This window comes from Brassica napus, chromosome C9, assembly GCF_020379485.1.
Source record: "Brassica napus cultivar Da-Ae chromosome C9, Da-Ae, whole genome shotgun sequence".
In the NCBI taxonomy this organism is placed as follows: domain Eukaryota; kingdom Viridiplantae; phylum Streptophyta; class Magnoliopsida; order Brassicales; family Brassicaceae; genus Brassica; species Brassica napus.
In genome coordinates, this window is record NC_063452.1 from 43,688,115 (window position 1) to 43,708,739 (window position 20,625).

General features: G+C 36.3%; 1 protein-coding gene across 1 annotated transcript; it reads left to right on the top strand.

Annotated features, from left to right (window-relative positions):
* The first annotated feature begins 15,142 nt into the window (after nucleotides 1-15,142).
* Nucleotides 15,143-15,987, top strand: LOC106383913. Its single transcript, XM_022701934.1, has 2 exons — nucleotides 15,143-15,539; nucleotides 15,635-15,987. The coding sequence occupies exons 1-2, from the start codon at nucleotides 15,143-15,145 to the stop codon at nucleotides 15,985-15,987; spliced, it is 750 nt and encodes a 249-aa protein (XP_022557655.1).
* Nucleotides 15,988-20,625: the final 4,638 nt, after the last annotated feature.

Genomic DNA, 20,625 nt, shown 5'->3' on the forward strand with positions numbered 1-20,625 from the left:
TATATGTGTCGTAGTTAAACTTACACATCTTAAAGATGAGTTGTATTTAACTATATTTATGTTTTATGTAAACTTATGTATGTTATAAGATATACTCAAATTTAATCATATACGCAGGTGTGCATACTTTTTTTAAAATGACAATATTTATAAAACAAAATGAGCAATATTTAAAGTAGTAATTTTGTTACGTAAAATAATTAGTTTTTATCTATAAAAGTTCAAACATTATCATATAATATTTCTTATATAATAATTAGAACAAAACCTATAGACATTAATAGAAATATTATAAAAGTTAAGGGAAAAATCAATATACGAAAAACAGTATCCCACTCTTATAAGAAAAAATTCAACAAAAAAAAAAAGAATAAAAACTCCAACTTACTTTTATTATCTTTATTTTTTAGTCGTGTTACTATAATAAATTTTGGTTTTATAAATGTAAAACAATTTTAAATTAAAATTACTTTAGGTTTTACTAAAACAACAAATGATATTAAGTTATACAAAAAATGATATTAAATTATCAATTGAAAATTTCTACTACCAATATTCCATGAATTCTACATATTTAAAAATATGGCATATGTCATGAATACTTTCTTCAAATATAAGAATCTAAAGTTCGTTTAAAAAAAACAAGAATCCAAAAGTTGTGTTTCTACTGACAAAAACATGGAAAATTGCTACAAATAGCAAGAACTTCATCTCCATGATATAGTGGAAAAAAAATTAAAACTCAAATTATCCATTTTGTAACTGTCTAAAATTTTCAATTTATACTAATAATTAAAGCACGTCAAACAAATAACTTTTAAAATAAAATCAAATATTATATTTCTTTTTACTAAATTTTCATTTTGATATTTTTCACGCAAATTAAAATATGATTAAAATTCATACTTATCCCTAATAATTACATATGTTTAACTAATGTTCACTGAAATATTAAGGTATTTTTAAGATCACAATCATTTTTTACAGTAAAATAGATATAACCTTTAAAATTATATTGAAATTAGAAAATGACACAATTTGTGTAATAAGAAGAAAAATGTCAAACAATGCCATTTATGAAACAAAATTTACACACACATATAAATCGAATATGTAATCATAAAATCTTAATTAGGTTCAAACATAATTCTCAAAATCTTAATTAACTCTTAAAAATTATCAATGACTTCAAAAGGAAAGATAATAGTCAAGTTCAATACATAAATTAGAACTACACTTTCTATTTACAGCTCGGAAGATAATAATCGAAGAAACACAGCTAAGAACAACTTCATGACATCATTCGTGCTGCTTTTGTATTCTAAACTCAGTTTTGATATTTTAGTAAATTAATAACAAAATTATTACAAAAAATGCGAGAAAAAATATATGCAACATTCAAACAACAACAAAACAGAGCATACCCTACATAATACATAGCTTATATACATAGAAAAATTCTACATTATTTTATTTTCGCACAACAAAATTATTTGTAAATATTAAAAAGTAATTATTCGCGCGTAGCGCGGAAAATAGATCTAGTAGTAATAAAGGCATATAAATACATAAATATACATACAAATTTTTGTTATTATTAACTGTGGTATGTTGCATAGCGATTTGTAAACATTCGGATCTTTAACAGTTGCAATAAAAAGCTTAATACTCCCTCCGTTTTTAATATTAGTCATTTTAGAATTGTGCACATATATTAAGAAATCATTAATTTTTTATATTTTCTAAACAAAAACATCATTAATTATTTACCTAACCATAAATCAACAAATAATAAAATAGAAGGTATATTATCATTGGTCATATAACGATAAGTGTTAATAAATTTTACATAGAAAACCGAAAAACGTTATATAATTTGAAACATAAAAATTTCTTTAAAACGACATATATTAAAAAAAGGAGGGAATATAAATTTAAAATTGTGATACCAATTCATTCGGACCAATAAGTCCATTTGCAATAAAAAAAATTAAGATAATTTTAAAATTGTTATACCAATTCTTACTGATTTATAGTCTTTGGTGTTTACTCTTTAGTCTTTACTATATATGGCTCAAAATAATTTCTTTCTTTTTAAAAAATTAAATTGAGGGATATACAAACTTGAAATTGAGAGGAATATAACGGGAATGGGAATGAAATTTTTGGACTCAAATAAGGGCTTTTTGCAAAAGTGACTCAAAACTTGAAGTCAAACAGAAAACTAACCTTTTCTTTTGACTCCTTTTTTTTTGAGATTTTAACCCCACACCTGCATTTTATCTACGAAAATGCCATTAACATTTTTTTTTTCTTTTTTTCGAAAATGGCTTCTTTACTGTCTCAACCTCATCTTCTTCAAGTATTTACAATATTGCCACTGCAATGAATAGTGGCAACAACCTTGTACGAACTGTTTGGAGCTTTTAATGCCCTTTAATGCACGTAAATCTCTTTACACTCTCTCTGTTTCAATTGTTATGAACTAAAAACAACATTTCTTTCACTTTCTCTCTATATTCATCCCAAAAACTCAAGCTTTTGATTCAAAATATGGGCTATGGTTGACAGAGCCATATTTCTTTCGTTTTGACTTACGGTTGCTTTCGTTTGAGGTTCTGGGTGGTTGGAGAAGACCCTGTGTGCAAACGAAGTCATCTCACCTAGTTTAAGGTACGAATTTGAATTTTTTTTCAAGATCTGTTCGCGTAGAAGACTTACTAGTAAGTCATCTGTATGTAGAAGACTTACTGATGAGTCTTCTGGTCAAACGGACGACTTAAATTAAGTCGTCCAGCTTTGTTTGTTAAAAAAAACACTCCAGACGACTTATATATACGTCGTCTACGAGAAACGGGCTAGTTTTGCATTTGACCGAATCGTGTCAGATCTTTGACTATTTCTGGACGACTTATAATTCAGTCGTCTCTGGGAAAGTTAAAATTTCAATATTTTATGAAAACTTGACGACTTACGTGTAAGTCGTCCTAGGTTAGTTTTGTAATTGAAAAATAAAACTTCATAATTTAACTTTAACCAGACGACTTAATATAAAGTCGTCCCTCCAGAAGACTTAATTTAAAGTCGTCCGGGGAAAGCAAAGTCGTCCAGAATTTTTCCCAATTTTCTGGTCAAACCTTGCTTATCCCGGACGACCTTAAATTAAGTCGTTTAGCTGGACGACTTTCATCTAAGTCGTCTGGAGAAAGTTAAATTTCAAGTTTTATTTTTCAATTACAAAACTAACCTAGGACGACTTACACGTAAGTCGTCAAGTTTTCATAAAATATTGAAATTTTAACTTTCCCAGAGACGACTGAATTATAAGTCGTCCAGAAATAGTCAAAGATCTGACACGATTCGGTCAAATGCAAAACTAGCCCGTTTCTCGTAGACGACTTATATATAAGTCGTCTGAAGTTTTTTTTTTAACAAACAAAGCCGGACGACTTAGAATTAAGTCGTCCCTTTTAATTTTCAATTGCAAAAGTGACCTCTTTAGACGACTTACCTTTAAGTCTTCTGGACGACTTAATGCTAAGTCGTCTGCGGCAATGTTTATTGAACTTCTTCATTTTCTCTATGTTTACTAATGTGTTTTATTTTGAATATTTGCAGATGATTTTTCAGTTACATGCAGTGTATGGAGAATGGTTGTTGAGAGATTTCCGTTGGGATTTTGTGGTTGATGATCTCAAAGGAGCAAGATTGTTTTTATTGAATGAAGATTCAACACATGCTGAACTTGTTGCAATGGCTCAAGAAGATTATAACCTGGACATGAGAACAGTGAGTGTGGAGATTAGCTACTCATTACCAGCAGAAATGATGATGGCTCCAGGCAGTCTTCCCATTCATGTTACAAGTGATAGACAAGTTCGAAACTTGCTGGAGATACTCAAAACCCATAGAGTATGTCTTTGTGTATCAAGCCGCAGCAAGGTCGAAACGGTTTCAGAGAAAAGGGATATTGATGAAGCTGGTGAATGGGAAAAAGATGTTGGTGATAATGATGAAGCTGGTGAATGGGAAGAAGATGTTGGTGATGATGATGAAGCTGGTGAATGGGAAGAAGATGTTGTTGATGATGATGAAGCTGATGAATGTTTTGAAGATGTTGGTGATAATGAGTTTGTTGAAGATGAAAATCAAGATGGGGAGGAGGAAAATGGGGAGGAGGATGCTAATAATTCTATTGTTGGTGAAACGGATCAGAATAGTGGGGATTACAGTCTTTATGGAAAGGTTCCAGATGAGGACGAGGAAGATGATGATAATATTTGTTTTGAAGAAATCCAAAAGACATATGCTAAGACAAATGCTATTGAAGGAGGAAAATCGAATGGTACCAGTATCTATGTCAACCAGAGTTTTGTTAGCAAGGGTGCACTGCTTTCAGAGCTGCGGTTGGCAGCAGTGAGGGGTAAGTTTTCTTTCAGATTATACAAATCAACGAAAACTCTCGTTGTGGCAACATGTCCGGTTAGCTATTGTGGATGGAAGGTCAGAGCGAGTGTCAAACATGGGACAAACACGTTTTGGGTAACAAAGTATGTGGAAAAACATTTATGCTCAGCGGGAGACCGAATCGCTCAGCGGAGACACTGTACTCCGAAGTATGTAGGTAGTCTTTTCATTGATCGTGTTGGAATCATTGATGGGATAACTCCGCAGCATATCACTGATGCAATGAGGAACATGTTTGGCATGGCGCTTGATTACACCACTTCATACAGAGCACTGTTATATGCACAAAGATTGGTGAGAGGATCAGCAGAAGAAGGGTATTCGCGTCTGGCATCATATCTCGAGCAAATCTCCATTGCAAATCCTGATTCTATCACGGCGATAGAACTTGATTCTATGAAAAGATTTAAGTATCTATTTCTCTCTTTTGGAGCTTCTATCAAAGGTTTTAAGTATCAGAGAAGGGTCATTGTGGTGGATGGAACTCACCTAAGTGGAAAGTATGGAGGAACTATGTTAGTTGCAGCCGCACAAGATGGCAATTTTCAGATATTCCCATTGGCTTTTGGGATCGTGGATGAGGAAGATATACCTTCTTGGGAATGGTTTTTCACAAAATTGGCTAGTTGTATATCTCATGACAAGCCTCTGGTGATAGTCTCCGACCGGCACAAGGCCATTAAAAGTGCGTGTGATAAGGTGTTTCCTTGGGCAACCCGAGGAATATGTTATTATCACCTTCAAGATAACATTGTCAAAAAGTTTAAAGGGAAACATCTCATGTACTTGGTGAAAGGGGCTGCTTATGCTCACACGGTTTACGATTTTGACCGGTACATGGCTGAGATACGGAGTGCAAACCCGGAACTTGCAACGTATTTGGAGAAAGCCGACGTCAGGCTATGGTCAAGGGTTTATTGTAAGGGGAACAGGTTCAACATAAAAACAAGCAACATTGCTGAATCTATTAATTCCGCACTGAAGCGAGCAAGAGGATTTCCGATTACGTTCCTGCTGGAGTTCATAAGGCAGAAGTTAGGAAAATGGTATTGGAAAAGGAGACAAGATGCTTTGAGTCTCACAACTGAACATAGCGGGGGTGTTGAATACTTGCTTGCTGTTCGAGAAGAGATAGCGGGTACGATGACGGTCGAACCAATTGATGGATGGCATTTCTTTGTCAAAGGTGGCAAAATGGACTGTGTGGTTGATTTGGAACATGCAAAGTGTGATTGTGGTGTCTATGGAGTGGAGAAAATACCTTGCTCTCATGCTATAGCTGCTGGAATACATGCTGGTTTGCATATCTCCACACTTGTATGTCCACTGTACTCAAAGAATTATCTGTATGCAGGATACTCAGAGAATATATATCCTATCGTGTCACAACATATTGAGGAACGAGAATGCTTTCCTCCAGAACTAAAGCGTGGTCGGGGGAGACCGAAGAAATCAAGATGGCAATCTTGGTTGGAGCTATCTAGGATGAGAGGACACAAACCCAGGAAGAAACACAGGGCACGGAGATGCTCAAACTGCAAGGAAACTGGCCATACGAAACCACAATGTACACAACCAGTTGACTAGTTGTCCAGACGACCTAAATTTAAGTCGTCCAGTCTTGATTACCCGTCCAGACGACTAAAATTTTAGTCGTCCAGTGTATTTTATTTTTAGACGACCTTCTACTAAGTCGTCCAGTGTATTTTATTTTTAGACGACCTTCTACTATCCCTTCAAGTGTATTTTATTTTTAGACTACCTTCTACTATCCCTTCAAGTCGTCCAAACCTTCTAGACGACTTATTTGTAAGTCGTCCAGTTGGAAAACCTTCCAGACGACTTATAATAAGTCGTCCAAACCTTCTAGACGACTTATTTGTAAGTCGTCCAGTTGGAAAACCTTCCAGACGACTTATAATAAGTCGTCCAAACCTTCTAGACGACTTATTTGTAAGTCGTCCAGTTGGAAAACCTTCCAGACGACTTATTTCTTCCAGACAACTTATATATTTACAAATCTATACAAAGACAAGCTGAAATACAAATACTTCGCTCGTTAAAAAATCATGTTCAAATACAAAGACAAGTTCAAATACAAACACAAATCTAATCATACATGCCCACGAACTTATCACCATCCACATTTTCTTTCAGATGCTGATCAACAAGCTCCTTCCATATATCCACCGCCATATTATCCCTCATTTTCTTCGCGTTGCACCTAGCAAAGTCTTTAGGGTCAAAGGAGACCCCAAGAGCATGACATTCAATGTACTTTACAGCGTACACGCCACAATCACCATTGTTGGCCGTGGGTACACCTTTCAGCGGTCTCTCATATGTGTATGGCTCCAACCCGTATTTGACCCGTATTTCGTCGGTGGCTGCGCACTCAACAAGCAGATAAGGGACCATCTGGAGAAAAGGCTCCATTATCGCATCCCATGCGTCTGGTACACTAGATGAAGGTATGCTGTCCCAGACGACTATGTGCCTCTTAGGGATCGATATCCAAATAGCAACCCAATGCTTGTCGTCCAAGTTCACTGGCGCATAGATATCATCAATGTCCTCCCCCCACTTCTTGTTTGATTGGCAAAATGAAGGTATTGATCCGTCATAAAAATTCGACGCCCCACCAGGTAGAACTCTTCCTAAACCTTTGTGATCAGGTTCCGATGTTTTGAAGAGCTGATACTGCTCTCTCCAAGACTGGGAAAAGTTGTGATCCAGGAAGCACATTCGCTCGCTCCTGAAAGCTTGTGGGTTCTCCTGATACCTCTGCCTTAGCACATTAATCCAAGCATCTATATGCTGCATATTAAATATAACAAGTTAGAAGTTACCAGACGACTTAAATATAAGTCGTGTGCAGAAGACTTACGCAGTCTTCCAGCCATCCTCTGGCTGTCCGGAGGAAGTGGTACCACCTTGTTGGTGATGTACGTGGTTTGTCCTCGGTCTTAGTTAAATAATGACTGCAAACAAAAAAGCAATCAGTTTTGGACGACTAAATCAAGCTATTATGGGTAAAGCAATCACTTACGGATCAGTTTTCAACCAATCAGCGAGTTCCTTCAACTTATCTTTGTTTACTGGCGGAAATGGATTATAGGCTGCCACTTTATCTTTTTTTTTCTCTGCCGTATAAGGAGATCTCACAGTGGGAGCAGGTTTCTTCGCTCGTTTACTCTTTGCACGCTTGTCCAATACAACCAGGCTCGGTTCTGAAACTGGATCGCTTGGCTCGGTGGAAGCGAGGCTCGGTTGTTGATCGGTGGAAGCGAGGCTCGGTTGGTGATCGGTGGAAGTGACAGCAACAATCTCTTTGGAGGTGACACCATCTGCTTTATCCTCCGGCAAGATCTTATTTACCGAGTTCGCCTCGGTTGCTGTATCCTCCGGCAACCATCTCTGCAATAAAAGTTGCACACAAGTTAACCCTGGACGACTTAAATAAAAGTTGTCTGGACGACTAGTTGACCCTGGACGACTTAAAATTAAGTCTTCCGTGGTCAACTAGTCGTCCAGACAACTTACGTTTAAGTCGTCCAGGGTCAACTAGTCGTCCAGACAACTTTTACAGTCGTCTGGACAACTAGTTAACCCTGGATTTGATACTAACCTCTTTGATTTGAGGAGGCTGTTTCTTTTGAGGAGGAGGCTGTTTCTTTTGAGGAGGAGGAGGCTGCTGCTGTTTCTTTTGAGGAGGAGGAGGCTGCTGTTTGGTTTGATGAGGAGGAGGCTGGTTACTAACCACGGTTTCATTGGCATGAGGGGTAGCCTGTTTGTTTCTACCCCCGGTTTCTTTGGCAAGAGGGGTAGGCTGTTTATCTTGAGGGGTAGCCTGATTGGTTAGAGGTGGAGGGGTAGCCTGATTGGTGACACCAACCTTCTTCTCCACAGCTTCCAATCTATCGGACAACTTCCTAAACTCCCTCATGCACTTATTAAACCCTTTTTTCATGCAGTCAGCTACGCCCTTGAACATAATTTCCAACTCCTCTCTGGTCACCCCTCTAGCCTCTTCTCTAGCCTCTTCACTAGCCACTTTAGGAGCCTCTTTACGAGCTTTCTTCCGAGGTCTTGGATTGTCTTCCTCCTCCTCCTCCTCCTCCTCCAACACAACCATCTCTTTGGCCTTCTTCGATGGAGTCACAACCTTAGGTTTTGTATTGACCTTAGTACCAGTGACTTCCCAGCAATCCATGGTCCACTTCCACGGTCTCCGCTCATACATGACTTTAATGATGTTCTCCGCGGGCAGGTCCTCAACCTCAGAGTCCCATTTTGGCCACATTTCACTAATGTCCTTCTCAACAAAGTTGATCACGCGGGTCTGCAGTAAATAGAAGAATCGAGTTAGATATTTGAAAAAAAATACTAAATAGACGACTTAATTATAAGTCGTCTACTAAGTCGTCCAGCTGGAAGACCTTCCAGACGACTTATAATAAGTCGTCTAATAAGTCGTCCAGATGGAAGACTTTCCAGACGACTTAATTAAGTCGTCCGATAAGTCGTCCAGCTGGGAAGACTTTCCAGACGACTTATTATAAGTCGTCCGATAAGTCGTCCAGCTGGTCGTCTGCGCAGTCTTTTGGATTGAAGTAAATACCTGACTCAAGATAGCAGCTTTCATTGATCTGCGGCCTCTGCTGCCCTCGTAAGCCAGTATCGGTGGAGACGGACTGTCTGCTCTGGGACCACCAATACTAGCACCCAATTCCGGCATAGCTGTGTACGTCCAGACCTGAAGAACTTGTATAAACCCATCCACGGTGTAACAGCCAGCAATTTCTTTGTTCCACAAAGAGTCCATCAGCACCTTAAACGCGACTCTCCCCCATGGATAATTCTCAAACCGTTCTAAATCCATCACTAGCCTTGCCAGAGTAGATCGTATAGCGGTTGAAAACTTTCTCCCTTCAATGAATCCAGTGAAGATGGAGAGGTACGCGAGCCGCTTGCGATCTTCCCTGGACCAATCCCCGCATCTCTTCAGTGCTGCTATTATCTGATCAGTGCTTCAATGTTTGACACTCGCTCTGACCTTCCATCCACATCTCATACTTCTTCTTAATGTCCAGCTTGAAACTGAGCATGTAGTGAACCAGCCTTGAAGCCCAACCAAATCCCTGCTCCTTGAACTTGATGAAAACTCCCAAACTCGACTCCTTGAGCTCTTCAAATTCGTCATCAGTAAGAGCTTTCCTAAGAGCAGTATGCAACTTGCTGTTATCCGTATGATACGAAATGCTATTGTGGGCTTCTGGCTCTTCCCCTGATGTGTATAACCTACGGGGGAGTTCTGGAATATCCATCCTTTTTGTCTGCAAAATAATCAAAGACAACAATATAAGTCCAGACGACTTAGTAGACGACTTAAATTTAAGTCGTCTGGAAAGTCTTCCAAATGGACGACTTATATTTAAGTCATCTACTAAGTCGTCCAGTTGGAAGACTTTCCAGACGACTTAAATTACTTACAAGTCTTCCAGTCGCAGAAGGAGTTGGAGTACTCGTCATTGCGGTTATAGATCTGAAAAAATAAACGTGAAACGGTGAGAATGAGTAAATTGATAGAGACAACGTTTTATGTTCATCTTTTCCTCGAGATTGATGACTTAGCGGCGTTAGGGTTTACAGAGAAACGGCGCTAAGGTTTACAGAGAAGAAGCGGCGGCGCTAGGGTTTAGAAGAAGCGGCGGCGCTAGTGTTTAGAGGAAGCGGCGGTGAGAACGTTGGTGACCACGGTGGCGAGGGCGACGGTTTGTTCGGAAATAGTGGAAGCGGCGGCGCTAGGGTTTAGAGGAATCGGCGGCGCTAGGGTTTAGAGGAATCGGCGGCGCTAGGGTTAGAAGAAGCTGCGGCGACAACGGTGAGAATGAAGTGAGATAGATAGCTGACGTTGAGAACGATGGTTTGTTCGGAAATCGTGGGAATTCGAAATCGCCTTTGAGAGAGAACTGTTAGGGTTTCTGAATTTCGCGAAAAATGAAACAAAAAAAATAAAAATCACCTTATATATTGGGTAAATAATCCGGTTAGCTTTAAAAGTACATTGGTAAACTTTAAGGTTTGGTCCGGTTTAGACGACTTATTCTGGCTGATAATGTACAACAGACGACTTAATATTTAGTCGTCTGTTTTCAGACGACAAAATATTAAGTCGTCCTAGACCCTAAAATGAACCCCTAAACTAAAATGACTAGATTAACTAACTAACCACGTTATAAAATCAAATTATACTTAAATAGTGTTTACTATACACAGAAATGAACACGCATAAGTAATTTTAAAAATTTTCAAAAACGGTTTTAATGCTTTCCAAAATCTAACCCTAAGAACACATACAATACTACAACATATGTTGATGAAACATAAACTAAAGAATATCATGACTCACTACTTTCACTCATCTATGCTGAAAACAATTGAAATTTGTTATATCTTAATTTATACCTCCTAAGACATATGTTAATTACATAATTCCCATTTTTCACTTATCAAAATATTTTTTACAAAATTTTTAAATTATGTTTAAGACTAACTGTCCAGACGACTTTCAGTTAAGTCGTCTGGACGACTTATTTTCAAGTCGTCTAAACAGACGACTTGCGAGGGGTAGAAACGTAAAAAAAATTCCGTTTTTTTGTTTGGTCACAAGGGGATAGTTGTAATTTCAATAGACTTTTAGGTTACTTTTGCCTTTGACCCAAGTTGGGGTATTGTTTTGGGTTTGACTCCAAGTTTTGAGTCACACTTGGCAATTCTCCCCTCAAATAATTACCCTATTATATTTTATTTAAAATTTCGGATCTCTATAATATTATTTGACAAGTCAGTTTCTTATGTGTCGCGCACACGATAATTTGACGATGGTGAATTACGAATGTATCCTTAGTGAATTAAAAATATTACATTTAGTTACCATTACTAAATTTACATTTTCGTATTTTATGTTGATTATATTGCAATTTAATAATATAATAAAAAACGAATTTTTGATAATATTTATATATATTGTGATTTCATTAAAAAAAGAATTTCTTCCATAAATAGAATGATTAATAGTTTGGTTGCATATTATAAAAATAATATCAGATTAAATTTGTGTGTGATATTTTATATATCAAACTTTATTATTATTTTATGTATATTTAATTATTGATCTACAATTGTTTACTATATAATTTGATTTGGATGAAATTTTGGTTATTTAAGTTCATGGTTGATCCCATTTTTTATAATAAAAATCAAAGTGAATATTAAATACATATAAAAATCAAATGGAAATTTTGGGAATCTTTTACAGAACTACTTTTCATAATTTAAAAATATTATTAGTTTAAGCTAAAGCAAAGAATTAGGTTTGATTGTTTGAATGTGCGTTGAAAAAAACTGACATGATATTAAGCAAAAGCAAAAAATGAATTAGTACGAAGCCTTGTTCGGAAACTCGCTAGGCGCTATGCGTGCGGTGCACCCGGGTCTAGCGATTTATTGAAAAAGCGGGAAAAAAACGGAGAATATACGGAGAAGAATTTTTTGTATTTTTATATTTATAATACTTCATTTATACGTATATTATCATAATCTAGTGCTTTGGTCATTAGTATGGCATGAACTATCATGGGTTCGAGGTGATCAGAGTGTTAATGTTTTTAGTAAATTGTATTAAAAAAGTATATGTTGAGCGATACAAAGATTGTACTGTGATCTAGTGGTTTAGGTGTTTTAATATGCTTATTTACTCATGGGTTCTAATCTAGGTAGAGGTTAATTTTTCTAATTGTAAGTCAATGCGAAATTACTATAATGCCATTGTCCTCTTCTTTTCACCTCTGTCGAACAGAAACCCAGTTTTTACACTTTACCTTTTTTTTAAAAAAAAGATTCTTAACATTTTTCACTGATTTGATGATGTTTTTAACATGATTACTCTAGATTTTCAACGAAACATTTGATTTTGTACTTGAAAATTAAATAAAAGTGAGTTTTCCATTGAATTTTTTTTAAAACGTTGAATCGTGATGTTAATTACACGGACGTGTTTCGTTATAATTCGTTCTAGGCGGCTAAAACACGGAAACTATACGGCTACCGCCTAATGCTACCGCTGAGGTCTGATTCGCCACGGCCACCTACCGTGTAGCGATTATTCGGACGATTACTCGGCTCCGCGCCCGAATTTTTGAACAAGGACCAAGTAGACATGTCAATAAGGGCCGAAGTCCGCAGTCTGAGCGCACCCAGCCCTATAGATTACCGGGTTGGGCTTCATCATTTAAGCTGAAAATTTGGATTTTTGTACTTAGCCCGTTTGAGCTTTGAATATTTTGAGTTAAAAATTTTTTGGGCTAGGACCAACCCGAAAACCCATAACTTATATTTTAATATATTTCGTTGCGTATAATAGTTAAATTTCTAAAAATTAATTTAAAATATTATGTTCAACCGTAGGTAAAATTACATATGGATTTTCGAAAGCATGTTCCTCTCCATCTCAATCGTTTAAATACATAATGTGAATTTGGTAATAAAATAACTATATTTGATGGCGTGCAAATTATTAAGTTGTACACTACTCTAAGAAGGTATATCTTTCTGTTACTCGATTAGGTGTGAATTAGTGAGTTGTACATGCCAGCAAAACATATCAATATCTCTGTTTTCACATTAGAAAATTATTTCAAGATTTGATTTGTATCACGTGATATACATAATTCGATGATAAGACAATCCATTTAAAACTAAACATGCATATTTAATCAAAAAAGATTTAAAACAAACACAACCAAAGCAACCAAAACTTAACCAAAGATTTTTGTTATTAATAAAATATAATATATATATATATATTGTAGCCTTTTAATTTTGTTGTAGAAAAATAAGAAAACGTTAGCTTCTATTCTATCTTTTACACTATTATATACCATACATCTAATTTGCTAGAATGTATATTATAACTATTTTTACAAGGATAAAATGTATGTTCTAATTTATCTTGACCGTTCTATAAAAGATAATTCGTATTGTAAAGTCTTCTCTATTCTATCTAAATATGGAATATGTATGCCTCAGTTCTAACCAAAGATTTTTGTTATTAATAAAACATAATATATTGAAGGCTTTTTATTTTAGAAAAATAACAAAACGTTAACTTTTGTTCTATCTTTTACTCTATTATATACCATAGATAAAACATCGAGTTTCTATATGTATGCTATGTTTTAATCATGGTAGAATTTAAATTATAACATTTTCTCTATGTTCTATTTTTTATAATATTTATTCTAACCTGTTGTTTTTGTTTTATATATTTTATGTTTCAAATCTAAAGCTTGGTTTCTTTTTGTTCAGTTCTTAAACTACATGAATCTAAAGCTTGATTTATAACATAATTTTCAAAGCATATATTTACCATCACATAATATGTCATGCTTTTCTTATCTTATGTAATACCTTACTTATAATTTCACAATATATTTTTCTATATTTATGTCGGCTAATATATAACTACCAAAATCAAATTTATATAATACTCAAATGTATAACAAATATTTATTTTTGTAATTTGTATCTGTTTGAAACCTAACAATATTGAGAATGTACCTCAACATTTTTATTATTTATTTACTATATCTAAAGTAAAATAAAATCTATATGTTTTTGAAAAAAAAACAGATTTCAAAATATGAAAATATATTACAGTTATCTACGGGTTATACAGTCAAATAAATAAGATATGATAAATAAACATATTAACTCATTTCTATAGTCTATATTATTAAAACTAAAGTACCTTTTGAAACTAATCATTCTTTCATTTTAATAATTACAACTTGTGTTACTGAATTAATAATTATAGACAGTTAGAAACCACCGATCTATCAAAAATATTATATACTATAAATCAATCAAACATCCATACTGACGCATGTTTGTGCAACCATTACATTTTGTGTAGTGAAAAATTTCATATCTATATTATATTAAAATTAACACCCGTGTGAATGCACGGGTCAAGCTCTAGTATTGTACTATTGTGTTTCAGAAGTCGATATTTTTTAGCATAATGAATCATTATTTGTTTCAAATGTTAAAGGGTATAGATGAAATCTGAAAGTATAATAAAGACTGCTTGTAGTCTATAAAGGGGCCAAACAGATATGTAAAGTTTTTTCAAATATGACGGAAGACGATAACAAATCTATCTACTTTCTTTCTCTAGAGTATCCTCTCAAGAGCTTTAGTTTCTCTTTTTTTTTGGTTTCTTCAACCAAAAAGAGCCTCAGATCTTAAAAACTTTCAGTTTTTCTTCGGTTAAATCTCTTCATCTTCCTCTCTCGTACTCTCTTGGCTCAGTTAAACCTTTCTCTAAGTATGTTTTCTGAAATGGATAGAGCTTTTCTGTATTTGTCTCTTAAAGATGATGATGGTACCCCTTTCAATTTACCAGATCTCCCTCAGTACTACGCCTCTGAAAGAAATGCATGAAGCATCATTGGTCGCCTTCTAAACCCAGAATTCCAGAGAATGTCGGAATTGATATATACCAAGGAAATGGCAAAAGTCTAATCGAGTCTGAGGATTCGCCTTAACAAAAGAAAGATTTCAGTTTGTGTTCATGCATGAACACGATCTTCAGGAAGTTCTAGATAAAGGCATGCATACTTTTGATGATTGGGGTTTGGTGATTGAACGATGGACTGAGAAACCTCTGCCGGGTTACCTTCAATATGTGTCAATTTGGGTCAGTATCAGCAACATCCCAGTTAACCCCTACACCAAGAGAGCTATTTCCGATTTCGGAGATCCCATCGGCCATGTCGAAGAAGTTGCTATCGATCCAGATAAACCTCAATCTCAAGACTATGTCAGGGTTAATATCCACTTTCATGTCTCCAAACCATTGAAGAAATCAAGAGTTCTAAATCTTCCGGGTGGTGGTCAAACAACAATCTTTTACTACTATGAAAAAGTCAAGAAGCGTTGCTATCATTGTGAAAGACTAACGCATGCAAAGGATAGATGCCCTTTCCTGGAACATGCACAAAGCTCAGGTGATTGTGCTACTAGTTGCATACCTATCTCTCAGCTCCCTCAAACCATCAGGTCCTATCTGAAAATGATCCTCTGTTTGGGGTTTTGAAAGAAGATCAAGTTGGTATCAATCCCTTATCTGGCCGTCCACAGATTGCCCCTGAAATTCTTCAAGAAATGCGTAACTACCTCCTTGCTTCAAGCTCTGAAGATATACATGTCCGTGAACAGCGAGTAATCGCCTCAGTTAAAGAAGCCGAGAAGAATCCTATCACTCAAAGAAAGGTTCTGCAACTCACTCCCCCTCTGGTATTCACTTCAGACATCAACAAAGGCAAAGGAGTTGTCTTTAGCTATGATAAAGAAGACAAGCTTAACAATCCTCTTATCTCAATCTCTAAGCCAAAGCTTATGGCCTCAGCAATATCTCCAGGACAGTCTCTTTTCAACTCTACAACCAATTTCTAATGTAGACTAACTCTACCATCTTCTCAAAGTCCGGTAGAGCAACAAAACAACTTTCCTTTAAAATTTACTTTTGAGGCTTCTGAGACAAAGGAGAAAGATAAAAGGACACCAGGAAGATTCAAAAGGATCTATAACTCTCGCAAGAAGTCTCAAAAGGCACCAGTGTCCCTTGATCAGACAGTTATATCAGAAGAACAGACCAAGAAACGAAAGGAAGAAGGAGATTTGGCGGGTGCATCCAAAGCTGCAAAGAGCAATGCATCAAAAATGGTCCTGAGTGAGGGACCGTCCAATGCGTAAATGAGTATCATCAGTTGGAACTGTCGGGGACTGGGGCTGCCTCAAGAACTGACAGTTCAACGACGCACGAAACTGCGTTCATCGTACTTCCCTGAGTTTTTTTTTCTTAAGGAAACTATGAATTCTCGGAATACTCTAGTAGATATTCAAGCTTGGCTAGGATATGATCATATGTACACTGTTGACCCTGTAAATATTAGTGGTGGTCCTGCTCTTTTTTGGAAGAACAGTGTTGATGTAACCTTTATGTATGAAGACAAATTCCTTTTGGATGCACATATTATCTATGAAGAAAAATAGTTTAACTTGTCTTGTGTGTATGGGAATCCCAATATCAGTTTTAGACACATAGTTTGGAAACGATTAACCCGGTTTGCTGTAAATAAAAAGAACAGCTGGTGTATGGCCGGAGACTTTAACGAGATTCTCAATAATTCTGAAAATTCTGGAGGTCCTAAAAGAAGTGATGCCTCCTTTGCTCCCTTTACTAATATGCTTAATGGTTGTGGTATGTCTGAACTTCCTGGTATTGGAAACAACTTTACTTGGGGTGGAAGAAGGGGAACTTTATGGATTCAAAGCAAGTTGGATAGAGCTTTTAGAAACAGTGAATGGTTCAAAAAAATTCCAGCTTGAAATCAAGTCTTCTTAGCAAAAAGATGTTCTGATCATCGTCCGGTTCTGATCCAACTTCTTTCTTCTCAGGACTTTTATAGAGGTTCATTCAAGGTTGATCAAAGAATGTTTCACAAGCCTTTCGTAAAAGAAGCTATACACCAAGCGTAGAATAGTTCTGTCTCTCACCGTTTCTCAGTTTCGTCTTGTATATGAAAATGCAGAAAAACTCTTAGTAATTGGAAAAAAGAGAACAAAGCAAACTCTTCGGAAAGGATAACTAGCCTGCAAGATGAATTGGAACAAGAATAATCATCTATGAACCCATCTTCTACCAAGATCAATCACTTAAAGAGATCTCGGCTGATTGCTTATAGGGATGAAAAAAACTTTTGGAAACAGAAGAGTAAGGACAACGGGATTCTCTATGGTGATGGAAACACTAAGGTGTTTCACGCAGCAGATAAAATATCGAGGGAAAGGAATGAAATTTTTAAACTCATTGATATGAATGGTAACACCCAAAGATCAGAAGCTTCTAAAGCTCTGGTGGCAATTCAGTATTTTAGTGATCTCTTCAAGTCTACAAACTCAGAAGACTATTTCTCCATGCTTAGAGGTTTCACTCCCAGAGTCATTGACACTATGAATCATCAACTCATCAGAAAGGTGACTCCAGAAGAAATCAAAGACGTTGCTTTCTTAATAAAACCGGATAGTGCACCAGGAGCCGATGATGGTATGTCTGGTTTTTTCTTCCAGTCTTATTGGGAAATTGTAGGGACTCAATTGACGAAAGAGGTTTTGGATTTCTTTGATACTGAAAGTATGGGCCTCTTTACCGCGCTCATTTAGAGCACTAAACAGGCGGTATAACTGCTCCAAGGTGGAAAAGGCAAGTAGTCAGAAGCAGGAATCCCCGCCACAGCAAGCGGGTTGGTTCCTCTGCCTACTAAATGGAACTACACGCAATTAGTCTTGATCCCCAAGAAAACGAATGCAACCCTGATGTCTGTTTTTCGTCCAATAAGTCTTTGCTCGGTGATGTATAAAACAATATCGAAGATCATTGCTTCAAGGCTCAAAACCTTCCTTCCTGATATTGTTTATCCTACTCAATCAGCTTTTGTATCGGATCGCTTGATCTCAGACAACATCATCATGGCACATGAAGCTATTCACAGTCTCAGATCTCATGAGTATGTCTCAAACAACTTCATGGCAGCCAAGACATATATGTCTAAAGTGTTTGATCGAGTTGAATGGAACTACTTAAATGTTCTGCTTCTCTCTCTCGGTTTTCACTCTACTTTAGTCTCTTGGATCATGGCTTGTGTCTCTATGGTGCAGTACTCGGTTCTTATTAATGGACAGTCCCATGGCCTAATCACTCCTCATCGAGGGCTGAGACTGGGTGATCCCATTTCTCCCTTCTTATTTGTTCTTTGTGCTAAAGGTTTATCTTTCCTGCTCAACCAAGCTTCAAATGAGGATCTTTTAAGCGGTATTCAATTCTCCGGAGAAGGTCCAGCTATTCATCACTTTTTTTTCAGACGATAGTCTGTTTCTCTTCAAGGTAGACTTGTTTCAGTGTCAAGTCTTCCAGGAGATCTTTCATAAGTATGAATAAGTGATAGGGCAAGTAATTAATTTAGCCAAATCATCTCTCACGTTTGGCAAGAATATCGATTCAAACCTGAAGGAACAGATTCAACTTACGCTTGGCATCTTTTCAGAAGGAGGAGCAGGTTCTTATATTGGTGTTCCTGAGTGCTTTAGTGGATATAAAGTTCAACTACTCAGTTATATTCAGGACAAGTTGACGGAGAGGATGTCTGGATGGTATACCAAATTTCTTTCCCAAGCTGGTAAAGAAATTATTTTGAAGTCTATTACTCTTTCTATGACCATTCATGCCATGAGTTGTTTCAAGTTACCTAAAACGACTTGCAAGAATCTTACTTCAGCAATGGCTAATTTTTGGTGGAACTCCACAGAAGATAAGGGTAAAATACATTGGCTAAATTGGGAAAAATTATGCATTCCAAAAGAGCTTGGAGGGATGGGTTTCAAAGACATTGAGACTTTTAACCAAGCCCTTCATGCCAAACAAGCATGGGGAATTCTTTCATCTCCTTCCTCTCTCCTTAGTTGATTCCTCAAAGCATGTATTTTCCTGAAAATTCCTTCCTACCAGCTACTATAGGTTCTCGTCCTTCTTATGCTTGGAGGAGTATCCTTTTTGGTAGAGAGCTTCTGAAAAAAGTTCTCAGACACATGGTTGGAGATGGAAGATTTATATATGTTTGGTCATCTCCTTGGTTAGTAGATGGAACCTTGATGTGTATTTCCCTTATGAAGAATATTTTGATTGATTTGAATCTCAAAGTTAACAATCTTATGATGGATAATTCTCATATTTGGAATCAAAGCTTGCTATAAGACCTCTTTTATCCGCAAGATGTAGAGATTATCCTCAAGATCAAACCGGTCAACTCTTTACCAGATTTTTTCATTTGGAATCATACTCGAACAGGTGAATATTCGGTTAAATATGGACATTGGCTAGCTGAAAGAGAGGCTAAGAAATAAGCTTTGGTTAATGGTGAGTCTCTCCCGTCTCTGAGTGGGATCAAAGAGCACATTTGGGCTTTATCTACTGCTCCAAAAATCAAATTATTTCTCCGGAAAGCTGTTAGTGATGCCCTTCCAGTTGCTGATAATCTCATCGACATAGGTATGAAAGTAGACACGAGATGCCAAATTTGTGGTTTATAAGGTGAATCAATAAACCATGTTATCTTTATCTGCACGGTGACTAAACAAATTTGGGCTTTGAGCAATTTCCCCCACCCTCCAAATGGATTTGATGATGCCTCTATCTATCAAACATCTTTTATGTTTTGAAAACATCAAAGAATCAGCTTATCCCAGAAAGAATCAGAAGAAATGGAGCTTGGATTTTATGGACACTTTGAAAGAACATAAACTCCTTCTTCTTTGAATGTAACTTATCTTTGGGTCCAGAATTCATCAATTCTACCTAGGAAGAAGTTAATCACTGGTTTTTGATTAAGTCAATTGAAAAACAAAAAAAAGATATTGATCTCGAAAAGAAAAAAAAAAGATTATTTTTGGTTGGAAACCTCCTCCTATCTCTTGGTTCAAATGTGATATTGGTTGTGCATGGGATAAGACCAAGCAAGAAAGTGGAGCCTCGTAGATTTTTCGTAACAGTGAAGGTAAAGTTCTTCTCCATGGAAGGCTCTCTTTTAATGAAATCTCGAGCAAACATGATGCATCTCTAGAAAGCTGAAAATGGGCTATTGAGTGTTTGAAAACACTCAATTTTAATTCCATCATTTTTGCTAGTGATGATCATGATCTCATTAGAGTCATTTCTAAACCTTCGGCATGGTCATCACTTTTGTTTTACTCTTCAAAGATCTTGCCATTACTCAATAGCTTCCCAGATTGGAAGGTTCAATTCCACTCTCATCGCAACATTAAAGGAGCTTCCCAGTATGATTACTAAGAGCATGATTATTGGGAGGTTCTTAGGATGGAGTTCTTAGCGGAATATAAGAACCCGCCTCTTAACTTTTAACTAAAAACGATAAGAACCGTCTCTTAAAACTCTTATTTAAGAACCGGTTCTTAGTTTTTTTAGTTAAAAATTAAGAGACGGGTTCTTATATTCTGCTAAAAACCTCACCCTAAAAA